Source organism: Podarcis melisellensis (genome assembly GCF_964234715.1).
Source record: "Podarcis melisellensis genome assembly, chromosome: 7".
Lineage (NCBI taxonomy): Eukaryota > Metazoa > Chordata > Lepidosauria > Squamata > Lacertidae > Podarcis > Podarcis melisellensis.
The window spans coordinates 59,325,054-59,352,582 of NC_138539.1; the positions used below are offsets into that span (position 1 = coordinate 59,325,054).

General features: G+C 39.5%; 1 protein-coding gene across 2 annotated transcripts; it reads right to left on the bottom strand.

Moving 5' to 3' along the window:
• Positions 1-218: 218 nt before the first annotated feature.
• RANBP9 (RAN binding protein 9) lies at positions 219-27,443 on the bottom strand. 2 transcript variants are annotated; one of them, XM_081919249.1, is made up of 14 exons: positions 26,850-27,443; positions 21,756-21,867; positions 18,162-18,214; positions 16,964-17,131; positions 15,504-15,526; positions 13,857-14,041; positions 12,328-12,440; positions 9,447-9,555; positions 7,649-7,839; positions 6,902-7,049; positions 5,001-5,074; positions 2,375-2,526; positions 1,630-1,741; positions 219-1,183 (listed from the first exon to the last, which is right to left on the bottom strand). In XM_081919249.1, exons 1-14 carry the CDS (start codon positions 27,295-27,297, stop codon positions 1,053-1,055), a joined length of 2,019 nt encoding a protein of 672 aa, XP_081775375.1. In that variant the 5' UTR covers positions 27,298-27,443; the 3' UTR covers positions 219-1,052. The 2 variants fall into 2 exon arrangements, with proteins under 2 accessions (XP_081775375.1, XP_081775376.1); XM_081919250.1 differs by having other exon boundaries at positions 4,953-5,074.
• Between the last annotated feature and the right edge of the window lie 86 nt (positions 27,444-27,529).

Genomic DNA, 27,529 nt, shown 5'->3' on the forward strand with positions numbered 1-27,529 from the left:
ATAAATACTTCTGATGAAAGCTATCCACCCCCATTGGTGTTCAGTTAATATTAAAGCAGTGTAAGACAAAAAGTGAACCTAGACTGCTATGATCTCTCATCAAAAGGTTCTTTAAACCCTTTTAACACAAAGGAATCCCCTGCAGCCCATGCCATGACTTTCATAACTAGAGATGTTTAATTAACTAGTTCCAAGTCCAAAACACAACACAAGCAAAGTAAGGTAGCCATCCTACCATATGTAGAAGTATTTAATGGCTGGTTAATTATGGTATCACTACATTTTATTGCAATAGAGTACTCATTTAAGCACTTTTAAAAATGCAGGGTGTACAAAGATTAAATTAAGACTGAAATTGACTAAATATTTGGTTTTTATATAAATAGGCCATAACCACACTGTGTTGACATATAATACTGTTATAATACAACAGTTAAACAGGTGAGTCTACAACATAAGTTGTCTGCAGTTAAACAGGAAACAGAGTTGAAAAGACCATGTTAAAACAAAAACCACTAGGAAACAGGTTGAGATTGTAAGTAGCAACAAACATATTCACTCAGCTCCTGAGTATTTCAAGTTTTACAGTACACATTAAAAATATTTCTTCCCATCAATACTATACAGCCAAACTGTCAGGTACTTATGCATTTTGCAAATTACACTGATTGATCTATGTAATAATGGGGGTGGAAGTTGGCAAATTATCCTGCTTGAAGTTTACATCACCCACATACTAACACATCCACAACATCATCTATTTCGTCCCACCTTCCATGAAGGCAGGACTTTTTTGGTTTGTCTGGAACAATTCAAGGGTTTGTCAATCTGATGTTACCAATGATACTTAACTCTGGTTAAAGATGGAAAATTTATCCTAACAGTAGGTTAGAAAATCATTTGCGTCATGCTGTAAACTAGGAAGCAATGTAAAGCAACAGACCTGTCCTTAGTACATAATTTAAAAAATCCAAACTCCATTCAGCAGAGCTGGTCTACTTTCATGTTGAATATAGCCACATTATACACCTTGGACATCATCATATGCATAGCTAGTGTAGATAATCTTCCACTGTGGCAAATGCACAGGATCCAATTCCTGACCGGGCCATCAATCCTAGACACTGTGAAGCCTGTCCCATTGCAAGAGCAAGTGGAGGTTGCTTTGGTAGATTGTGTGTCTCTGAAAAGATTACATAATATGTTATACTTAAGACCAGGGGAGGGGAAAATCTTTCTTATCAGATACTTTTCCTACAAAAATATTGTGCCTCTGCTGTTACCAAACTGGACTTTAAATTCTTCCTAGCATCCCAAAAGAGACTGAATATTTCACATCACAAGACTTTACCATAACATAAACCATACAGGAATTATATGGTATCAAAACCTTGTGAATCTTACCAGTCAAGATTGGTAAGAATTTAAGAATTGTGCCACGTCATACAAAAAATAATCCTTCAATGAAAATGAGTGTATAACTTTGACATTTACGGCAAAGGGATTTGGTTAAGTGCCAAAAATTGCCATTGCAATTTCAACAATACTGTTTTTGGCATACAACACCATAATTACATTAGGTTAACTTACAATAATAAATGCGCTATGAAAAAAATTGGCAAGCCTTACCTAGTATTGCACTATTGAGAACTGAACACACAGGCTCTCTCTGAATGGGGTCCAGCTGATTTCCTACTGGACTGCTCCAGGGATCTGAATATGCAAGTAAACTGAATGCATCCTGTTGAGAAATCCGGGCTTAATTTTGTCATTATCAAATTATCATCCAATTAAAATCAAGTACACTTGCATTATTTTTTTATCTTGCTAAAAAAATTGAGCTTATGGTAGAGGGCACTATTTATTATTTGCCAAATGTGAATTCCAAATTCTCTTTTAAAATCATGAAAATGATTGTTACATTTGTAAAAAGCCACAGTTCCTAACAACTGCACAGTATGAGATCAAGTGATCACTATCAGAGCAGGGGTGGGACAGAAAGTGCTTATGAGAAAGGGAACTGGTTTTTTTGTTGTTGTTTAATCGTTTCCGACTCTCTGGTTTAATTTAGTCATTTTCCACTACATTTCCTTAAGTATGATCCAATTCATTCCTCCACACAGAATTAAAAACCAAAGCTATTCTAGCTACCAAAAAACAAGTCAAACTGCTTTTCAACCGCACATTGTACTAGTTTTGTTATTTGGGTGGTTATTTGACACAAATAGGTGCAAGCACATTAATGTTTCACAGATGACAAGCTAGTGAGCTGAGAACTGCAAATATCACCCTCTTCTTTGGCATTGACTGGATTGCACATCAGTGTGGATATCAGCGCAAGCTCATATTTGACTGGAAAGACATTTTAACTTACTTTGAGCATTTTCTTATTTGCTGTGTTTTTGCCACACTCTCTTCTTAGCTGCTCACTCATGGCTTGCAATTCTCTGCCAAAATGAATCATTCTTTCAATAGCTGCTTGGCTACCTCCACACAGTTGACGTCTTAACTGACTGGAATCAACCTCTGTGAGAATGATAAAGCACTATCACTAAACAGCACAGCAGTGAGAACACAGTGCTTTGACTACACACAAACTCAATGAATTAGGCCAAAAGTAATAATTGTGGTTGATCAATTCAGGGTTTGGGCTTCTGATTTAAGACTTTAATTTCTAATCCATTTTTCAACTTTGAGAACTCTGCAAAGTAGCATACAATAAAAGTGACAACAGCCCAGATAAAACCACATAACACACACACAGAGAACCCAAATTCAAAAGGTATGACAGAATGATGATTTTATTGTTCTTCCAAAGGAGCCAAGAATGTGGATCTGGAAAGCTTCCTTGGGAAGAAGTTCTACAAAACTGAGGTCAATGCCAAAAGTGCATTATTCTTAGTAGCTGACAAGTCTTGATAGCAGTGGTCTAATAAAAACACAAGCTGGAGTTGTTTAAGTATCTAAGATAGACTTTGGTTACATGGAAGGTCTGCTGACTCAAATAAAAACTAATTTAGGTTTGTTTAGTGTGTCTATACTAACCCAGAGGATGGAGGAAGGGAAGCGAGTCCTCCAAGTCATATTATCAACTGCTTTTGAAACTTCCCTCAAATTCAGAAGCAGTTGTCTATGAGGTAAGCAAGGCTTTCTTGGGCTCATGAAACTGGATCCTGACCACTGTAAATATTACTGCAAATGTAACGAAGCAAGCTTTATTTTGTTTTTTGTGTGTGTTCTCTTTTAAATTTAGCCAGTTGTATCAAACATTTCTCATTAGGCAAGTTTGTATCGATTAAATGAATTTAAATATACTATTCTGTGATAAGCGATCTTAAACCATGCAACTGATTCTGCAACTTGCTCATGCATTAAAGAAGTATTTGATATGTGATATTCTGGGCTCACCACACAGCAAGGCATCATGCTAATCTTGTAGACAGACGCTGGGTTTCACAGAACATGCCTTTTTGTGCATGAACAATTTTACAGGAAAGTAGTGACAATTTCCCCTTCAGTCTAGAAGCCCTTGTGCTGGGTTGGATCCCCTCCAAATCATGGTGATGGAAGTTTTATTACAAACAAGTGGGCTTTTATTTTAAATAAAACCTGATAAACATCTGTCTTAAATTTAACACACTATGGAGAAATACCAGAATGTGTTTACAGTACACCCTCCCTAAAATTATAGAAATAAGCACCCATAATTCTTAAAGCCAAGGATATTCACTAACTGGTCCTGATTCTTGGACTTCAGCTGAGTAAAGATATTCCTTTCTTGGAAATGCCTCCCTTTACTATGGTTATGGCTCCAGACCTGATTCAGGCTTGGTAGCTATAGAAATGTAACTGCTTTCTGCAAGGAAAATCTTTTTGTCTTATGAAAGTGCTTCTGAATTTTATATTTTGGTATTCCCATGAATTTGTTTTTTAACTAAGTAGTACCAAAAATGTGGATTGGGGGGCGGGGGAGAGAAGAGGTACATTAATTGTCACAGACACTTTTTGGTACACACCTGCAACAATAGCTAATCAAAAATTCTTACAGTAGTGTTAGTACGTGTGTGTTTTGTTTTTCAAGGTACAACTTGGGAAAGTATGATGAAAATTTACAAAAACTATCCAGAATGGAGCACAGACATTTGCTAAATTTGCTCCGCTCTCTTTTACATGTAGTTCTCCTTTATCTGATCCATTTAAACAAATTAAGTTTATTCTGCACCTGAACGCTCTAGAAGGCTGCAAGATAGGAAGGATTTGGGGAATGACATCAAAAGCACACTTGCACACTACCTCAATCACGCAGATGCAGACAGCATCCTTGTGTCTCATTGGTCTATGGCACTGGGAAAATGAGTAATATAGCTCATTATGCAGATCAACTTTCCCCAACCTGGTGCCCGCCAGATATTTTAGAGCACAGCTCTCATCATGCCTAATTATTGCCCATGTTGGCTGGGGCTGATGGGAGTTGTAATCTAAAACATCAGGAGGGCTGAGGCAAAGCTGATGTAGTTGTTTCTACTTTACTCATTAGCAGGAAAAGTGTGATGCTGGTGTGAAGACATTCCACACAATAAGAACCACTTAGGAGTTGTGGTGGGCAAAAGGCGTAATGCTGAAGCCATTTCAAGCAGCATCTGTGTGACAATTCCATCTCTTCCAAGATTATGCAAACTCAGAAGATATTTTACAACAATGGGAAGGAAGTGTGAGTCTTTCAAGCCATAGTGAAGCACAGCAGAGTGAAAATAATCCAATGCAAACTAAGTAAATTATAAATGCAGACGTTACATATAAAGATTTTCCACTGACTATAGCACTTCAGACCTATATAAACTGCCTGAAAACAGGTTAGGTATGCCTAAAATTCACTTGAAAATAACTGCAAGTAAACCAAACAAAAAAATGGTGATAGTAATAGTAAATATGTAAGAAATTTTGCTGCAGACCCATTTCTGTGTCACATTCTTCCATTTCGTGATCATGTTTAGAACTACCGTTAAGGAAGCCATTGGATGATGTCTCTGCAACCCCATTGGAGTAGTGATCTGTTTCCATGTCTACATCATTGCTGAGAAGAGGAAAAATGCATCATTAAGTGTATAAAGTGTTGGAATGGGGGTCTCATTTTTAAATGTGCACCTCTCTATGTCCCACAATGCAACTGGGAAAGAATAAAAACCTATTTTACCACACATTGCATCTGACTTATGGTAAAAAAACAAAATAATCACTTGACTGATGGGGTGACAGAGCTCTTCCTTGGAAAGTCTATTTCTCTGTGTGAGCTTGTGCATCCAAAAGTGTTGTAAGAAACATTACTATTGGAATATGAGAAAGTTGAATTTCATGATGAATTCAATACATTATGAAGAATCCTTAATAAAGGGTGGATCAAAGGGTATAAAAGCAAGCCCACCTCAAGCAGGTTGCTCCCATAAGCCTGAGCTTGCTGGCACTGCCATCTTAATTATGCTGCCCCTGACAGAAGCACGTGGGTGGCATGGCAGTGGGTGGTATGTATGTAGGTGTACTATTCAGAGAGCTGATAAAGCAAGCTAAGCAATCATGGGCCTCACAGAAACACATGATGGAGGCAGTCCAGTGGTGGTGAAGCCTGCAGGGACTGTGGCACTTGTTGCCCAAATATGCCATATTCTGGCACCAGGCCTGTCTAACAGCCAGAACATGAGCTCCTAAAAAGTTAAGTGTGGGCTGTGAATCTCCTAAGTCACCACTTTTTATTTATTCTGCAACAGTTCTTCTAATTGCACAATACATAACTACAGGAAACAGGACCAGCTTTCGCTGTTGCTCCTGACCACTTAACCTATGCAGCTCATTTTCTTAGCCTATCAGAAATTGGTGCACCAAGTAAAATATAAGCCCCATTCAGATGTAGAGTACATCCAGTATATTCCCACCTCTGGTCATCTTCATAATTTTCAAACACTGGGATTTCTCTGCAGATAACCACACAAAAGACGTACATATTTTGGGAGCCATTCTAAAAGCATGACCCTCCACCACATCAACATAGATAGGACCTAAATAGGATGCATCAGCGGGGCTAGAGTTTGTCATTTATCCACATTGCTTCCAGGCAGACAAGAATTAAAATAGTTTTATTTGTGGCTCGTGTGTGTGTTTAATTTTTAAAAAATAGACATGTATGGGATTGTCCAGTTTCTCTCCTCTCAGACGGAGTATCTGAAATATATCCACCTGAGAGGTGGTATGTAGATTCCTCTAAACTTTCTCTCTTTGTACAGGGGGTTAAGAGAGGGAAAGGGATTTCACAGAGAAGTGTGCTGTACAGCAGTTTCAAGAATGGTGGCTGCCTACAGTTGATATGAGACTGGGGAGAAAAGTCCCTGAATAGTAAGTGGTTGACGTGGGGAAAGTACTGATTGATTAGTGCATACCCCATACTAAAAGCAGAGAGAAAAATATTTGAAGTCCACTCACTAGGGTGATATGGAGGTACTGAAGCTTGTAATAATAGCCTATACAGGTAACTCACAACTTGCACTTATCTGTTCAAAACTTAGCATGGGTGGGGAAAACAACCCACTCTCCAAATTTACTTACTCCCCTGCATCTATGCAAAGCTGTGATCATGGGACCCAGCTTTGGGAAGGTGGTGCAAGGGCTCTGGCAGCATCCTCAAACCCTTGTGCTGCCTTCCCAAAGCTGGACAAGCAACCCTCCACCTTGCAGTGAAGCCCAGTTCTGGGGGATCCTGGCTTTATGCAATTTCGCTTATATGCGTGATAGCTAGGAATGCAGCCGCCACATAAGATCTGAGTTACCTGTCCTAGAAAATCAGTACAATACATAAATCACGAACAGTGGTGGATGAAGAACAGTGGTATCAGGTTGGAATGAGTGTACTTACCTGGAGTAGCTGTTAACTTGCTGTGACCGTGTTACATTTATATTATTGAGCTCTGGTACATTCAAACTGGTGGACTGATGTTTACTGTGACAGTAAGACTGATATGCTTTGTTTGATATCACTCCATTACTGCAACTACTTTCAAAACCTAAAACCCAAAAAGCAAAAATTCTTTTTAAAAATAATCTAGTGTTTGAATTTACAAACGTGTGCTTATTTTGAATATTCATAATTCCATACAACATGGGTTTTGCATAGAGGGCAGGCTAACCTCAAAACAGTATGGTTTCTGTCTTTTGGCACTCTCCTCCCATAATCTCTCCTCCCTCCCCAGCAGTAGTATGAACAAGCTGTCCATTATTTGATCTACTGTGGTCTAGATAGCATGGGATGCAGCAAGAGAAACCACTCTTTCTGTAATGAGGTTTAAACTTTTGGAAGAATCTCTTTGCTTGATCCTTATTTGCTTCTTAAATAAAATTATGACAGTGGCAATAGCTGCAGTGGTTAATTGAAAGAGAGGCCCACTTGTCCATACACTATGGGACATGTCTGTCTCTATTGTTATAAATAAGACAGGTGCAGAAGAAAAGTTGTTAGCGCCAGCAAGGAGCTGAGTGGCAACACTGCGGGACACCAGCCACAACACAAAGCATTTCACATGCTAATAGACAGATGGATGAAAAACTGAAGATCCAGAAGTGAAACACCTCTGTATAACACCAGCTTCTGCCAGCTCAAACTCACCAGAACAGTGTGTGCTACTTCCTTTGCCTGTTGCTAGACTGTGAATATTCATTCCATGGCTGGGGCTCATACTAGGACTACTAAACGATCGAGGACTAACAGGATAGCTATCTTGAGATTTTGGACTGTGACCTCCTAGACATCGTACTTCACTGTCTGTACCATTGACCATTTCTATGAATTGCCGTACCCTAGGAAACACGAGAGAAGAGTTAGTTTATGAAGCCAATATAATTTCAACAATCTAATTGCTCTCAGTATTATTAATGATTTGCATTATAGTAGTTTGGTTGCTGTTTAATACAAATGAAGGTCAGTGAAACATATAATCATTACTGCAGAATGAGAGCATCTACTTCTTCCCCCGCCTTTCCACAGCTGTAACAGTAACTGCCACTTGGAAAGCATTCAAAAATAGAAGATTGGGGAATAAATGAAGGAGCTTTGCGGCAGAGGAAGGGCCTTTTCTCAATTCCTAACTGCAGCTGCTTCCTCAAGCCCCATAAGCTTTACAGCAGGTTTTTAATTCTTCCTTTTTAAGTGGATTACATGGCCAATAGTGGATATTCACACACCTTAGTGTACAAGAAAAAGACTACTCCAGTGTTGAAGGAGAAAGCGGTGAATTGTATTGCTCATCCCCATTAATAGGGGCACTATTTTTAATTCTTAAAGTGCCACATGACAGCACTTCACCATATTTTAAAAATCCAGTCCAGGTATTTCAAATTAGCACAGACCTATTTATGTACTTCATTCTTAGATAATGGGGTGGGGGTGGGGGTGGGCATTTGCTCCTCTCTTTTCCTGGTTAGAAGCTGAAATTATAGAAGGAAAAAAGAAGTAGATTTCTGTGACATTGTTGGGCAACAGGCATACAGAGCTGTCCAAGACAGGGATGTGTGAAGGGTTATTAGCAGTTTCACAGAAACCAGGTACAGTGGTACCTTGGGTAATAACAGTCCTGCTTACGAACACTTCGGGTTACGAACTCCACAAACCCAGAAGTAGGTGTTCCAGGTTGCAAACTTTGCCCCGGGATACAAAGGCAATCCGCTTCCGGGGCTGCGGGAGGCCTATGTAGGGAATGTGCACCTCGGGTTAAGAACGCTTCAGGTTAAGAACGGACTTCCGGAACGAATTAAATTCGTAACCTGAGGTACCACTGTATAATCTGATATTAACTTCACATTACAAAAGTTCTGCTACAGAACTTTCAGGATTATAACTGTGCTCTTTAAAAAAATAAATTAAGAGGTTCTAAAGACTGAGGAATAAAAGTTAATACTCAAAGTAACTTTTTGCAATTCACTGCACTAACATAACCAACAAGTTCATTCACTACTGTGGAAGCTTGAAAGTCGTATGGGTGTCCACATACAGTGGTGCCTCGCAAGACGAAATTAATCCGTTCCATGAGGCTCTTCGTATAGCGGTTTTTTCGTCTTGCGAAGCAAGCCCATTGACAGCTTTGCGGATTAGCGCTACAGCTGTCAAGCGGCTTCCAGCGATCAGCTGTTAAGCGGCTTATCAGCGGAACAGCCGATAAGCGGCTTAGCGGCTTAGGAAAAAAAAGGGCGAAAAAAGCGAAAAAAACCCACGGGGGGATGCAAGATTTTTTCCGTCTTGCGAAGCAACCCCATAGGGGAATTCGTTTTGCGAAGCGCCTCCAAAACGGAAAACCCTTTCGTCTAGCGGGTTTTTCGTCTTGCGAGGCATTCGTCTTGCGGGGCACCACTGTAAACTCCCAATGATTAGACAGCAATTTACAGTGCTAACAATTTACTTTAAGACTTACTTCAAAGCAAATAAGAGATTAGGATTTCTTTCTAATAAACTTGGATACAATTGTTGTGTTGTTTCAATGGCTTCTCCCATTCTTCCTGCTAAAACCAGTTTCTGAATTCCTGTGGAGAAAAAGAAGAAACAGATTAAGAACTGTACATTTCCCCTCTGCTTTAGCCAGCTCTTTCAATGCAACCCACATTGGCTAATGCAGCAGGTCTCTTTGAAGGCAATGCTTCCACCAACCATCAGCTGAATGGTGCTGGGAGAGTACCTTCAAAATAGACCAATGTAACCATCCATAAGCTAGGCTGTGGTTATGGAGATCACCCGACAGTGGTCTATCATCTGATGTCACTATTACATTAGGTGATTGACAGATGTGTGTAGTCCTACTCACCTGTCAAATTTGGCCAGCAGAGGAATCCCTGCACCCCTGATATAGTTCTACACATTTCTTGTTAAAAGTCCTCAACTTTCACCAGATTTTGCTAGACACGTTTGCAACAAATACTATACCTCCAGGTTTAGGGAGGTATATAAATTCAATCAATCAATCAGTCAAATCAAATTAACTACAAAATTGCATCTTTCTTACACACCCAGTTAGTACTTAAAACTTGCAAATCCTGCCTTTGAAAGGAGGAGACCTACAAAATAACATAGATTTCAAAGAACAAATTAAATAAATAAATAAAACCATAATAAAAAAACAGCAACAGCAACAATAACAAGCAGAAGCAGCCAGGCAAAGATCCCTTCAGAAACTCTGACAACTGCACCATAGCATATCAAGAGAAATATTCTGTTATACCAATTATAAGGCAAAACTCTAATTTAAGGTAAAGACTAGTTAAATAGCATGACTGAAAGTTATTAAGAGCAATCCCCAAGCATGTTTTTGCAGAAATAAGTCCCTTTAAGTTCAATAATCAGTTAATTTCATGTATGTATTACCTATTGCTTTAAATGATTAACAGCGCAATCCTATACTCAGAAGCACATCTCATTCATTAAGTTTAATAGGGTTTACTCTCAAGTAAGTTAGTTTAGGACTGTTGCCTAAATCACTAAAACCCAAAAGTAATTGGTAGGGCAAAGACTAATAGGAATGTAAGAGAAAATATTATTGATGATCTTTCAACTGTGGAATAGCTTTTGTTGGCTAAACTGTCATGTTTTACATCTATCGATACTGTAATCCTGCAATTTATGTGCATTTAACTTGTGTACATTCAGCTTCACATGCTTGGCAAAGAAATACAAACAACTAAAGGGGGCAGAAGTCAGGGGGGATGGGACACTTCGGCAATCCCACCTGCCATTGCATCCAATGTGCTTTGACTATACAGTGGTACCTCAGGTTAAGTACTTAATTCATTCTGGAGGTCTGTACTTAACCTGAAACTGTTCTTAACCTGAGGTACCACTTTAGCTAATGGGGTCTCCTGCTGCTGCCACGCCGCCAGAGCCAGATTTCTGTTCTTATCCTGAAGCACCATTTCTGGGTTAATGGAGTGTGTAACCTGAAGCGTATGTAAACCGAGGTGCCACTGTATGTGATTTTGGCTTTACATGTAATCCCTGGAATGTAACCCCAGCATATACTGAAGGTTTACTCTATTTTAAAAATGCACTCATACAAAGTGCATTAATATGTGACTGGGAAAACCCAGCCAAACTTATTTATTTATTTATTATTATTATTTTATTATTATTAAAATAAAAATGAATTAATTTTAATAATGGTTTTATCAGGTGGTGGCCCTGCTAATTATATTTAGATAACCTTTTTTCTTTGTATCATCTATAGAACACAGTGACCACGAACTGCTGGTTATTCTGTAAATCTGAACAAGGAGCACTAAGGAAAAAAAAATCTGAACATTTAAATTACAGTATTTTTCATAACTCTACGTTGGTATGTTGGAATGGAACAAAAAGGGTGGAAGCCTCTCTTATTACTGTACTTTGCTTTATTATATTATTTGGCAAAAAAAAACCCCGAAGAACCATTTACATTAACTATAACAAGTGAGATTGGAAAGTTTTGTATTTGTTAATATAATATGGCTCTAAATATATAAACTGTGTGGAAATAATAATACTATATAATTAGGGCTTTTGATCTTTGATTTGGTTGGAAGAGGATAAAATATTCTCCAATGTGTGGACATCAGACAGAAGCAGAATCTCATTAACCGCTGGAGAGATATTAAAAAACCTTGGACAGTTTCCTGGAATCTATGTGGGAGCTGTGTCGCACTTTTAATTTGGAAATCCGCCATGATTGGAAGTCAAGACTGGGCTGCAGAATCACAATCATCATAGGGGGAGGTGAGCCTTTAATATGTCATTATATTTGTGTTTCCAGTTTGATTTGGTAAATTTCCCCTGGAAAGGCTAGTGTTTGATGCAACCGGTCTGGGAAAAGCAGACACTTAGATTTGATTTTATCGGAACTGAGTGAAGATGGCGACTGCCACCAGCGAAAAGACTTTTGGATTGATTCGGCAGAAACACCAGCGTGTGAGATGCTGCGAACTTATAGAGGGGAATCATAGACATAAAATCCACACAGAAACACATCCTTGTTTGTTTTAACTTGCTTGTGGGAACAACTCAGAGGCTGTGAAAGAATGAAGGTGAACAACAGAAAGAATTAGAGGAACCATCGGAAATTACTATGAAAAGCAGTAGAAGTATGAGATGATCAGAACCCTCTGAACTTGAAGCATGGCAAGTCCTATTAAAAAATTTTAATTTGGCAAAATATTCAGACTATTTGATATGTATAATTTGGAATATTTAATGAGATTTGATTGGATTGTTAAAGTGGAAAATTCAATAAAAATGAATTTTAAAAAATAAATTACAGTATTTTTCAGACTTACTTTGTCTATTTTTAATGGAAGCCAATTCTTCTAGTACAGTCTGATCAGTAGATCTAGCAAAGGCCTCTGCTGTTGCACAGTACCCATGATGTACCAAATAAGATGAAACCATCCTGTAAAAAGTGAACATATGCAAGTAAATACATAGCCTGGAGGCAACTTTTCAAACAAAGAACTCAAAATCCTTGAGAAGTGGTTTTGGTAAATTTACATTATGAAATATCCTGGGATAATATTCTAATATTCACTTTTAGCACTACAAATTTAAACAAGCAACTTCCAAGCAGAGTTACCACTTTTTCATGTTTTCAAATGAAACTGTATGCTTATCTATATTTTAAGTACACAACAACATTTATTTGGCTGCTTGTTACTAGGATACTGAAGATACAAAACATGAGAGTGGCCAAGGTAACAACCCTGAGACCCCCTGCTCTTACTTCCTATTCAAGACAATGGAGCTAGTCTAGAAGAGTTAAGTGATTTAATGCTGCTGCTAAATCAAATATTTAATTTAGGCATACAAAGCAGCACTGAGCATAGGAAATTTCTTAAGCTCTGAAACCTAAGGCAGTTCTGGATATTAACAGAGAAGAGGAGCAATCAGCAGTTCCTTGGAGGGGCAAACAAGCTGCACATAAGGTTGCTGGTGCAAACTTTAGCATCTTCAGCTGCAAGGTAGAAATAGGCTGATAAATGGTATGTTAATTTTGTGTTTACAGAACGGAGAGCATGTGCAGTATCATTCCTCCCTTCCTCACCCAAAGCAGAAACAGAGTAAAAACTGGAGCACCATGTCCATACAAAATGGAGGGCAAATAAATATATCAATCAATTAATTATATGCAGATGGCCAATTTTCAGAAGCTACTCAAGAGACAAAAATCAACAGTATTTGAAGTTTGTATGGTGGCATCATTACTACTATAGCAAAAAGAGATATTGTCAGGTGCTTTTGTTGTTTAACTGGCACAATCTAGTATAAACTGATAGCACTGAATCAGAAATTAATGTGCATGTCATCATTCTATCATTATTGTCAGATACTGGTGTGACACAAAGTGTGCAAGTCTTTTAATTGTTTTATATATAGGAAGCAGACCTAGAATCATTGATTGACAAAAGGTAACAGCTACTTCTCAGATTACTTAATCCAAATTTACACATATTGAAGGAGACTGTCATGACACAGATTTTTAAAAATCAAGATGCATGGGATGATTTTTGCATTGCTGAAGTTTGAGAGAAAAAGCTATTGCAGTTACCAGTAGGCATTGCTTTCACATCCATGTACCTCTCTCTAGCCCCCTTCACAAGAAGAAACATTATTCTACATGGAGATAATGTCACCAGACAAATACAAATGACACAGTTTAACAGGTGTTGCAAACTTACCTCCACTGACATAAAAGTATGCAACGACATATATGCAGACTAGGATTTCTCAGACTGAAGAGACTAATCAAATCTTTTCAATTTGAATAGAAATTTAGGTTAGGAAGGACTTATTATAATCTTCAAATGCTTACTTTTGAATCATAGTCTGCCATTCTCCTTCCCGATCTCCTATAGGAAATCGGTCAATCTGAGCTTGAATTTTGGTTCTCCATTCTCGCATATAGTCTTCAATATCAAACACAAATGGATGCTGTCCAAAATTCGCATCCACCACTTCTCCTGGTGTTTGAAGACCAACCGTAGGATACAGGTTTGGCTGCAAGAGATAATTGCAATACATACTTTAATCTCTCAAAATCCAAATGTACTTTAAACTGGCATGAAAGCAAATTACTAGATATACAGAGCAACAAAATGACTGCAAGTGCCACCAGCAGAAAACAAAACTGAATCACACTTGCCCACCCATGCTCTAAGGCAGTGGTTCTCACCCACTGGTGTGGCAGAAGAGGATGGCAAGTGTGGCGGGAAGAATCAAGGGAAATCTAAGAAATATTTAAACATTTCAATGTAGTCTAGTATAGTATAGTATTAGTAGAGAAGTAATTTTATATACACACAACCAGAAGCAGTATTCACGTCTCTCTTCGAGAGCCTATTCTTCTACATCTCCACAACATATTATTGTGAACAGGGATTTTCAACTGACAAATATGAAAAATCAGAAAAGAGAAAGGTTTCTTTGTGTTGTTGAGGAGACGAGAGTTTGACTCAAATTAGACCGAATATAAATGAGATTACCGCAAAAGCAAGCTCACACCTCTCACTGAGTTTGAATATATACTTAAGGTACATATGTAAGAAGCTCATTTTTAATTATATTTTGGGAATGATTAATGTTCGTACATAGCTGCATTGTTTTATACATTCTGAATGTCCCATGAACATATTAAAAAGCAGTTGTGTTCTATGTTATAAATCAAGCACTGCTAGGAGTTGTTTCTTTTTGTTTTCCAATGTATTTCTTATCAATAAAAGAATTGGTGTAGCATGAGCAAATTTTTATTCTGAAAGTGTGGCGTAGAGAAAAAGTTTGAGAACCACTGCTCGCTCTAGGGTTTCAACAGATGTCTTTCCAGAGCCAGTGTGGTGTAGTGGTTAAGAGCGGTAGATTCGTAATCTGGGGAACTGGGTTCGCGTCTCCGCTCCTCCACATGCAGCTGCTGGGTGACCTTGGGCTAGTCACACTTATCTGAAGTCTCTCAGCCCCACTCACCTCACAGAGCATTTGTTGTGGGGGAGGAAGGGAAAGGAGAATGTTAACCACTTTGAGACTCCTTTGGGTAGTGATAAAGCGGGATATCAAATCCAAACTTCTCCTCCTCTTCTTCTTCTGCTGCTGCCAGAGATTATATCAGGGACCTTTTGCATGCAAAGGATGAGCTCTACTACTAACTTATATCCCCATACTTGTGACTCCTACTATGTAATCTAAATATTTGCTGAAGCATCAAAAGTCATAAATGCTAACACAAGGTACTAACACACCAAATGGAAGGCAATGTTTATAGCATTTTGCCAATATTCTTGTGAAAATTGGAAGTTTCATAAAAACCTCCAGTAAAAATGAGAAACATTTGTTCCATTTGCAAATTGTTCTTTTGCTACCATGGTTGTCATTTTAAAATACAAAAAAAGGAAAAACACATATTATACAAGTAGGGAAATGTGTATTTTACATAGGAATGCTTTTGAATTTTTTAGTATGTTTATCTTACCGGCAAATCCGTGAAAGCAATACCTGTAATCAAGAGACATAAATTAAGATTTGTGCTGCCACAGTCACATAGAAAAATGTATTTTAATCATACAACATACTCAGTGCTCATATAGTTTAAGTTTAGCAGCTTAGATCTCAAGAGGACAGGAAATATTACTGGTTAGTTATTCTCATTTTTTAGAATTTACTTAGGTGTACTCTTATGCTGTTAAGAAGCAGGCAGAGTATTTTGTGTACCTATGATAATGCAAGATAAAAAGGCAATAAAAACAGGGATGCAGAGTTGGCAAGGGGGTTATCAACTCCTGTTTTACCAGGTAAACCATAGTTTACACAGTTTACAGGAAAACTTGTTAAGAAACCTGTATTGCCAAGGAATGAACTAACATGTTAACTTTTAGCATCTGTTTTAGAGAGATGGCAACAGTATGTAGCTTATTTGAGAATTTATTTTTTACTTTAAAATAACCAGCCCATGGGTTAGAGATAGATTTCACCTCCACGGGCAGAAGGGATTCTTCTACCCACAAAATGCTTTTGACTCAGGGGAAACACATTGGCTTTTGCCAGTTTCCCCATCAGCCTCCAGCATAAACTCCCACACTGGTGCACAGAGTATTCCAACGCTCTGGAGCAGACTTCCTGAAGGAGCACAGTGCTGCAAGGGGAAAGGCAAACTGGCAAAAGTTACCTCTCTAACTTCTGCCACAGCAGAAGTGAAGCCTAGATCCAAACAACTGCAAAGCTATTACAGTGGTACCTCTAGTTGCGAACATGATCCGTTCCGGGGTGCTGTTTGCACCCTGCAAAGTCCACAACTAGAGTAGCACTTCCGCGCAGAGCGCGATAGAGAGCTTCTGCACATGTGCAAAGTGCACAGAATGCTTTTGCGCATGCAGATGCAGGAAAACCCGGAAGTATACACTTCTGGAATTGCCGCATTAGCAAGCCAGAAAGACGCAACATGAACCTAACACAACACAAGGTATGACTGTACCAGATTACCAATATTTTTACAGTTTTCATTAATTTTGTTCTATGTTTTGCTGATAAAAACCGTAAGAACTGTGCAAAATGAATTTTGGCTTGGGGAGCAAAAGAATAGAAAGAAAATATGATCCAAATTATTGAGATATAGAAAGTCATACGGTAAGTTGCCTCTAGGCGGAATGTTTATTTTAAATTTGATTTTCTTCCAGTTTTGAAGAGAGCAATTTTGTATATTAACTTTTGCAAAATTGGAGCTCTTTTGAAACCTCAAAGAGCTACGGACAAGAGCCCTGACAAGTGTCCTCCTAGAACTGAGGAAACAGTATTTGAACTTTCTTTAACGTTTTCTTTCTGTACTGAGCTCCAACAAAGAAGTAATACTTAACATCTTAGATTTGGAAAGAGTGCTATCACCATTTCATTAGGTATCTTGATATACATTTAATTATCAGTGACTCTTCGTCATACCCAAACTATGTCCGTTCTTTGTGTAGAAACAAGTATTGTTGATAAGGTTTACACAGCAGCCAATGACATCACCAGTTGTAAATGTTGGACCGTAGGGTTGTCCAGTTCCAGAGGAACAAAATGAATGTCCATCATCTCCATGGTACCCATATGAATGCTTATCCCAACCTTAAAACAAAACATGTAGCATTTAGCTTTGTAGCACATCAGATGATGCATCTGAAAATAAACACAACTCAATTCAATAAGGTTAAGCCATAGGCATATGCCTAAAATAAGCATGAGGCTATGCATAAACTGGAAACACAGTTTAACCTCAGGGCTGGGGGCCAAGCACAGGAGAAGAGTATTGGAATGCTGGAAGGAAATTCAGATGTAATGCAATATTTATCTCCTTATCAAGCTAAAACTTACTTTACTACTTTAAGAACATGAAATATATGGGTATGTGACTTGGAACATAAAACTGTACTTCAGCATATTTATGAAATTTTAGAGTATAAATGCTTTGCTGTATTAGAAGAACTACAAAGTAGCATTAGAGCTGCAGCAGCAAGCTGCTAAATCCAAAGGCCTCTTATCATAGAACAAGCAATACAAAGAAGCACAGAGATGAGACTTCTGAGTGTTTGGTAGCATATTTGTGAGGCTGGAGGAGAGAATATGTTTTAAAGCCTGGGGCAGCAATAGGTGATGCAGAGATAGAGGATGAAACCATGAAGTGTCAGGATACTAGATTGGGAGGATGGGGAAGGTGCCTTTCAGCCAGCACCACCTTCAGTAAGCTCATTTAAGCTTAATGGACTTTACCCCTAAGTAGACATATATAGAATTGGACTGGAATGTGGATAGGAGGAGGAAAATAAAAACTGTTTTGAAAGGGAACGTGGGGTGAGGAGAAAGATAGACCTTCCCATCACTGCTTATGGAGGGAAATTTAAGAAACTATTTGAGGGTGGGATCAGGTTTGGATAAATTTATTAAGTGATGGGTGTTTCCGCTGGAGTATTTTTCTTGCTTGGAGAGCATTTTTACAAACCCCACACTCACATGTGCGGGCGTAACTTACAAAATGCTAGCCACAGGATTTTAAGGTTTTTACAGGTTATCTGGATTAGTATCTAAAAAAGATTACTGATCAGCATCTCACAGGAATAAAGCAATGTTTTAAAACCAAAACAATTATTTCTTATCATACCTGGTAGTCTGTTCATATTCACACCTTGAGCAGAGAGCCCAATCCCCATATAACTGTAATATTGAAAAAAGAAGTTTATACTTTTGGAATTTCAAATGACCACTTCAAAACAGAGCAACATTGCAAGAAAATCTATTCGCTACTGTTGAATTAAAGAGGTATGGATTGGCATGACAACTTAACAGTCAGTTTCTCATATAGCACAATATATCACACACGCTCTTTTGACAGGTACTAGATACACATTTCACTGAGAGGTGTGAAGTTGGATTTGTGGTGTAAGCAATCTGGACTCTGGCTTCTGTAAACCTGGGCCAATGCAAATGCAGGATGTTTCTATGTATGTGAAAAGAACAATATTGAGAAAAAACTTGCATTTTGGTTACACTACTTTTGTAACCCAATAGCAGGTGATTTGGTAGATGGGCATGGATTGGCCAAAATGGTCTTTGGACTGGCCAAAGTAGTAGGCTATACTACAAACAGGAAGGGGAAATGGAAAGCTTATTCCTTCTTGTAACTTTTTTTTAGACCCAGTGGGACTCAAACCAACACTAAGAAAAAATTGCACAAAGCCACCTGTTACTTTATTTTTTCAATATCCACAACAGGAACTGATACCTTCAGGAGAAGAAAAGCTGATTAGGGGTCCCCAACATCCCTATCCATCAAGCTCTGATTCCCCACTACTCTGTTAGCTAAACAGGGTTTTCTGCATTTTCCTCAAAGAGCTTGCCTAATGTCTCAGCAAGATCAATACACAAATGAAATGCAGCATGTCAGCATTTCTAAGATAAAATGTCATCATCAAACATGGACTATTAGCTGGTAAGGCTATAGCTTAAGAGAAAATAAGCTAAGGAAGAAGAGAAAGAGTAAAGGAGCTTCTTCCTAACAAGGGAACATACTCTAGCATGAAGAAAACAAGTTATGTAATACCTTGGAAGTATAGGGACATTGTGAAATGCAATGAATAGGAGACAATAAAAAGGAGTAAAAATTAAACTACTGAGGTTAAAATCCTACACCTACTTTCTTGTGAGTAAGCCAGACTGAATTCAGTGGGTTTTACTTCTGAGTAAACATGCAGGATTACACACTTACAAGGCATTTTAGGCAAACCTATTACGATTTCTACCAAGCTGTAGAAAACATCAGGAACCTTTGTGAGTGTAGTTCTTCCCAGATCCTAACCCACAGTCTATGATCCACATGCTGTTAGCTACGTAAAAACTGGCATGAATCAGACACATCAAGCTCCAATAGCTGATCAAGTATACCTCTAGATACAATCACTATGGCAATTCATGTCTGATTAGTCAATTTTCTTCAGATAAATGCAATAAACTATAGGAACATGAAATTCATTTCAGTAATAATTCTACTCTTCAAAATATGTTATTCAGCCTCTTAATGCTACTTTGATATACCTTGGTTCTTGAACTTGGTTCTTGTACCTTGGTTCTTGAACTTAATCCGTTCCAGGAGTCGGTTTGACTCCTGAAACCGTTTGAAAAATCAAAGTGTGACTTCCAATTGGCTGCAGGAGCTTCCTGCACTCAAGTGGAAACTGCATCGGACATTCGGCTTCTGAAAAACGTTTGCAAACTGTAACACCTACTTCCAGTTTGCGGTGTTCGGGAACTGATTTGTTCGACAACTAAGCTGTTCAAGAACCAAGGTACCACTGTAGTTCACATATTCCCGTTTTACCATTGACAAATACAGGATGGAAGGCACCAAAGTGACCAGGTATATCCACTGAATCCAGGCTAACCAAAGTTAATGTTTAAGATCCAAGTCCAAAATCAGCATTGCCATACAGTGGTACCTCATGTTACGGACGGGATCCGTCCCAGAGGCCCACCCATAATGTGAAATGCAACTTGAAGTGCTGCGCCTGCAATTTGGCGCTTCTGCACATGCACGAAGAATGATTTAGTGCTTCTGTACCATTCCAGTACTTCCAGGTTGCCGCGGGAAATAACGTGTAAAGACACAACATGAAGCGGACGCAACACGAGGTATGACTGTACTGACTTTCAGCTTTTCTAGCACTCGCCCATATCTACAAAAGCTGTGAATTATACATAGGTGCTTACTGTGTTATCCATACAGCACTTTACAATCCAAACCTATTGTCACACCCTAACCACTGTTGTAACGACATTCCAACAGATCCTATCTGTTCACATTTTGCAGATAGGAAGATCTGGAATCGACCATAGTCACCAGACCCATACTTCAACTTAAAGGTAAAGGTAAAGGGACCCCTGACCATTAGGTCCAGTCGTGGCCGACTCTGGGGTTGTGGCGCTCATCTCGCTTCATTGGCCGAGGGAGCCAGCGTACAGCTTCTGGGCCATGTGGCCAGCATGACTAAGCCACTTCTGGCGAACCAGAGCAGCGCACGGAAGCACTGTTTACCTTCCCACTGGAGCGGTACCTATTTATCTACTTGCACTTTGAGATGCTTTCGAACTGCTAGGTTGGCAGGAGCAGGGACTGAGCAACGGGAGCTCACCCTGTCGCTGGGATTCGAACCGCCGACCTTCTGATCGGCAAGTCCTAGGCTCTGTGGTTTAACCCACAGCGCCACCTGCGTCCCTACTTCAACTTAGGTCTTCCAAATTCATCTAAAACAGCTACTTCATATTATAGCCTCCACCACAGATGCAAGTTTTGACTCTAACAATGCAAAACATTAAGGTGTTAAAACATTGCGGTATGAATGTCTTTATTGACATAGAGAGCCTTTTAGTCAGAATAAGTCTTATTCCGAGATTACTTCTTTGAGATTCTCCCAAAGGCAATTACTAATTGAAACTCATTGTTGCCCATGCTGGAATTATCAACAACTTCAGTTCTGCACTCCAGTTATAATATTTCTAAGACTGGTTCTTTAAATTAGGCAGGAATTGAGACTGTTCAACATCAGTGCCCCAGAAAAAGATGCCACCAAAACAATCTGTGAAAGCCATGATCAATTTGTGTCCTAGATATTAACTTTCTGCGTGCTAGATAAGCAGGATTGTAGAGTAAGACATATCAATTCCAATCACAGAGATCAGAATTTTCACATTCTACACTGCAGTAAACTATTTAAAACGAGTGGCAACATCTAAATTCACTAAAATATTATCACAGTGAAAGGAAACCCGAAGAATACTATACTCTGCTTACTAACACTCTAAGGAATGCCCAGGTGCTGTTCCTATGTTCATAAAGGCCAGCAAAGAATACAACTCAAGCAATTCTGGACTCCATCAGACTGTTACAGTAAATACTTATCAATGGAAATGAATTGTCTGCTTAAAATTCAATTGTAACCTTTCATGCCAAAAGTGAATCGAGAATTTGATTTCTCTAGACTATTTGTGGAAACTTGGATCTGCAACTCTAAAATCTATTACTAGGATTAAATTTTAAACATGTGGAGAGAGCTTGATTAAATATCTACTACTTTTACCAGATCTGAACAGAAAGTAGAATCTGGACATTTTTCAACATGAACACTAAATTATTGTTTTAGCAGAAATAGATGTATTGTATAAATTAAATTGTTTCTGAAACAAAGGTGCACTCAAACCTTACCCATCTCTTCCTTTGCTCACAATTTTAACTTCAAAATAGTATATTCCACAAGCTGCAGGTATGGGATGAGTAGCTCGAACAGAAGCAGCATCTTTTGGAGTTTTTCCATGGCCTGAAAAATATATTAAAATACACATTTACTACTACTATATAATAAAAGAAGTGTGATTGTAAATGAAACAGTTAGGAAATGAAACATTCACTTAACTATTTCCAGACATCCTATTGGCACCTGCCTCGGAATCAATACTAAATCCATTGCAAAACCGATCAAATGAGTGGTCCATTTACTAACCTCTTAGCAGGCTAGTTTACTAGCCATTTACTAGCCTCTTAGCAGGCTAGTAAAATGTGCAGGTTGGTAAGTTTTGAAGGTTTATTTACAGAGTTCCATTGCTCCAAGTCTGGTCCCACTTGATATGTAGCCTCACGTCAGACAATCTCTAGTCCAAATTTCATCATGTTTGATCATACATTTTGCTTAACCACATATTTGCATTATGCAACATGGTTTTTAATAATCTGAGCTGCAATTGTGCACATATGCTGCTTAAATCCCACTGACTTCAACAGGATTTAATCATCCCAGCTGTGCACACGATTGCACTCCTAGTGTATTGATATTGTGACACTTGGTTTCTGCATCGAGGACTTGTCAAATTAGAGAATATGAGTTTTAAGTAGCCTTGGCAGAAAAACAGGCATTTGCATCTGCCACCGAGAAAAGCGAATTGTTGTATTTCCCAGACCAGTATCAAGACTGATCACTGAATGTATTTGCAGACATAGGAGTTACTTTGATACCTGCGTATCATCTCACTCAGAAATGCAGAATCTTAAAAATTTGGGGTTACTCCCACATCTGCATATACTTTCAAAGTTGAACCTAAGCATCAGCTGTCAGAGTATTATGAAAAGCTCTGGTAGAATCAGTGTTTTTCTTAAAAAAATGTTTAGGGGTATTCTCATTTTCCTACTCATATTGAAATACTGCCCCTCAATGAGGCCAAACTTAAGATTCACAAAATATTTAAGGGTATGCGTACCCCTGCGTACCCCCAGGGGGGAAAAGCACTGGGTAGAATCATAGAACCGTAGAGCTGGAAGGGAACACAAAGGATATCTAGTCCAACCCCCTGCAATGCAGGAATCTTTTAGCCCAACTTGGGGCTCGAACCCATGACCCTAAGATTAAGGACCTTTTTCTGTCTCCCCACCTCCAGCTACTCTCTGAAGACTGGAGAAGAAACCCTCTTAAGAATACTGCTACCATGGTGTCATTCAGATGTTGTTGGACTACAACTTCCATCAGTCACAGATCAGGGATTAGAAGTTGCAGCAACATCTAGAGGGCACCACATAGGCAACCCTTGCCCCAGTCTGGAAATGTTTTCCTTATTTTGATATCTGATTGCAACCCTTCTTCCTTTGCACTGGAGTAACGTATCAGTGAGTGAACTGGAACTTTGTCCGAAGCAAAACATAGAAGATAATTGCCACTAAGTTTTGTATCATCTTTCGCTTTGACATCTGCTATATAAAAATATTCCATCAGCATTGAACATCAAATATTTTTAAATTAGTAGTTCAACAGATATAAATCATTATCTTATCAGCAATGAATTATCTAGTTTCTCCAGAGTTCCTTATTTACTGTGAAGAAAGGGTTAAATAAAATACTTATTTTAATATATTATTTGATCAATCAAATAATATTTCAGCATGTCATCCAACAAAGATGCATTTTTGTATATGTTATTCAGCTGTGTCTCAGCAAACTTAGAAAATGTTATCACAAACATTACTGGATTTACAACTTAAAAAACAAACAATCCTATGGATGTTTACTCAGAAGTAGTAACTCCTGCAAAATTCCATGGTACTTACTCTTAGGTAAGTAGGCACAGGATTGCAACTTGAGGGTACAAGCAGACATGCATAGGTTGTGCAAGCCCACTATGAATGGTTATCACTGTACCTTGTTCTTAGAGCAAACTTGTTATTCTAGTTTGGAGCTAAAGGTAGATTACACAGCACTGATTGGTCAATTCTTGTGTCACATTAGGAAGACCCTCTCCTCCATTTATTATGAGTATGGTTGTGAACAGTGCTAATTTGTTGAGTCATGTGACACTTACAAAGCTTTGCCCCCCACCCCTTTGGAGTAGATTAGGTGTAAAACAAGCTAAAAGAAAAATAAAACATCAAATGTTTAAGCACATAGCATGTGGGTACTTTAGAAAACAAAAATAGAGCAGGCAGCCCACACAAGTTACAGCAAAACAATCAGCATTCAGTTCAGGGCCTAGTAATTTATGTATTAAAATGCATTATTTATGTTATTCAGGGTGCAGAAGAAACTTGTCCCCCTGCACCTGTTTCCATATATGTATTTTATTTACATATCTTCACTATATAAAGTAGAGTGCAATTTTTAAGTAGTGTTTTCATTTTATTTATGAATGTCCCAAAGCTAACTATATTATCAGTTCATTAAGAGTCAATGCTGAGATGGATAGGATTTAACAAACAGGATTTACACTTAAATGATCTGAAAATTAATGTAGGCACCATGAAATATAGAACTCATGCAATTCTAACTAACTTCTTGAAAGATGAGCAAACTTCCCCACTACTGTACATTACATAGCTGCACAGGAACAGATTGATAAATTCTTGCACTACTATCCATCCCAGCCATATTCTACATGAAAACCTGGCAATAGAGGTCTCACCCACTGACCAATTTCATACTTGTATGTGATCCTATCTAGAGTTTAGCAAAGAATGCTGTTATAATAGTTTACTTTTATAAAATTTGTCCTTAAGTTGATATGACTAACCGCCAAAGCAATAACTGATTAAGCACTGAACTTTTCAGAAATTTCATTATATGCAAAACTCAAATACCATTTTCTCCTAACAGATATTCTCTATTATTCTAACACTTGAGTCACTGTGCAAGTTATTTTTCTAAATATTCTAAATGATAGTGGGGCTGCTGCTTGCATGAAGAAACTTCTTTTCTAACTAGAAATATCACAATCCCACATAATGGGGGGGGGGGGAAGCGTTTCACCATTTTCTTATTTAGCTCCAAGCAAATCAAGTCTTATCAGATACAGGCCCTTGGTTTTCAGCAATGCCTATCTGCCCAGCTAGTCAACGCTTCAAAGACCTTCCCTCCACATTCTCAGTAAACTGAAGGTATTTTTCAGTAACAGTAATTACAAAGTGGTCTATGAATAGTAAGTTATGAAGCTGTCCCTTTTTCTCCACAGTTGTGGTCACAGCTCACTGTAAGCTCTGAAGAAAGAGAAATATGCTACTATTTCTGAGCAATGAAGTGCAGTGCAATACTATTTCTGAGCATTGCAGCACAAGAAAAAAGACGCCACTAAATATAGTTTTACATTAAGTCAAGCCATAAGACATAAGTATTCTATACTAAGAAAGTACCACACAAGGTAACCACAAATTAATCCCCAAAGTGTAGGCCACTACATAATAACCATATCTTAGCAAGCAAAAAAGAAGCTGAAAGCATTACACACATGAACCTAACAGCAAGTTCAAAGTAATGCCTATAACTTTCTTATATACAGTGTTTCCATATAACACAGCACTTCCAAATAACACAGTGCATGCATGCATGAACAAACACACACACACAAACCAAAGCAGAACAACACTCATCCTAAGCAGAGGGCTTGGGAAATTTTAGATTCTGGGTTTAAATTCCTTTGTGTTCATCAGTAATTTTACTTCAATTTTAACATTTTATACTCTTCCAAGTCTAACTACACAGAAGGCTTCCCACTGCCCTTCTATACTCATCTTATAATCTTACAAGAACCTGCTTTTCATTGCCAACTCTATAAACAGCTTCATATACAATAGGTATATTTTTTCTAGATTCACATTAACCAGCCACCTCCTCTATTTAAAACCGTATCTGGTTTTATATGCCATTTCCTGGTTTTATATGCCATTTCCAGAAGCTGCAGGAAAAAAAACAATCTGTTACAAGAAACCCCCACCCTAGTAGAAAATTCAGTTTCTTTTATTTGATAAAGTAATACACCCCACTGTTGCTTGTGAACACAAGGGGGGGGGGGAAATCTGTCAAAATATATTTTGGGGCTACTTGTAATGTGATAAACATTTTGAATTCCCGGAAACGAACAATGTTTTTCTAACCTATTTTTTCTCTTTTCCATGCTCAGTAGTTTTACATTTGTTCTTCCAACCTGTATTGACCTTTGCACTTTTGCTAAACAAACACACATTTCTTGCCATAACTGGTTATTTTTAATTGGACACGTCACAGTGACTGACTTGCTTTTCTCCTCCCCTGACCCCAAGCTGTTATTCAACAAGAGAACTGATCGCCTGAGTTTGTTTATCCTCTTCCCCCAAACCAGAAAGCAAAGGATCCTTGAGTGTCCCTTACATATTTGAGACCAGTGGAGAGAGACAAGCAAGGAGGGAGGGATAAAGCCAGATTGTCTCCACTTGGCTGTCTAAATTCTTCGGAAGACCCAATGAGAGCTATTTCCTGTTGTTCTATTTTTCTACATTTCCCCCTCCCCCATGATGGTTCCTTCTCAAGATGCTTCTGTTCCCCCTCTAAGGAAAGGATATGAGAGATTGGGGGGGGGGGGTAGAAGAGCCATGACCTCAAATTAAAGTGCCAAATGCCTTTCTTTACTCACATATATACACCCCACCCTAAGATTACAGGAGTGAAGGTTTGACTAAAAGGTAATCCGAGGCCTAGCTTCCGGAACAAGCCTGATTGCTCAAAGAGGTGGTATTGGGAGAGGGGGGCGTAGAGAAAGAAAAACAGAAAGGATCAAGGAAGGAGTTAACTGGGGAGGGGGGAGAGCAGGTGCCACCAGATCTATCTGTGGGCGAGTTAGGGAGCTTGCAGGACTGGCGTCAGCATTGTCTGCCGGGGAAGCCTCCCGACGGTTTCGGGGGAGACGTTCAGAGCTTCCCTGGGAGTTTCTCAGCCTGCCTTTCGGAGGAAGAGGCGGAGGGGGCCTGGGGATGGCGGCGGCCTCGGCCTCGCCCTCCCTCCGTCCCTCTCACCTTTGTAGTGGACGCGCAGGTTGTTCTGCGAGAGGCCGATGTAGCTGAATTTGTCCTTCGGGCTCCAGGAGCGCGGCAGCGGCGTCTCCTGCTCGTCCACGGCCGGGTAGAGCCGCTTGAGGCGCCGCTTGAGCTCCTTCTCCTGCTCGTTCAGGGCCGGGTCGCCGCCGTGAGGGAAGGGCGCCGGGGCGCTGCTGCTGCCGCCGCCGCCGCCGCTCCCGGCAGGCATGGGCCCAGCTGAGGCGGCGGCGGCGGCTGTTGTGGTGGCGGCGGCGGCGGCGATAGCGGGCGGAGGAGGGGGCGGCGGCGGGGCCGAGGTGGCCGGCGGCGGCGGGGGAGGCGGCGGCGGGTGGAGCAGGAGGGCGGCCGAGGCCGGTGAGGGAGTAGGGTTGCCCGGGGCTTGAGGAGCCGTCGCCGGGAGTTGCTGTTGCTGCTGCTGCCCGGACATGCCGGCCTCCTCCTCGTCCGCTGTCCCAAGTGAACTGAGAGGAGGCTTGAAGGAGGTGTAGTATAATATAAAACGGGAAGAGGAAGCCCCAAACCGGAGTGAGACGCGGGGAAGGAAGGAAGAGGCGGCGGCGAAGAGAGGCTCCGCTTCTTCGGCTGAGGGACCCGACTGAGCTCGCGCGAAGGCGAGCAGGGGGGTTGGAAACAGACGGAGCCGATGACGAGCCGGCGCG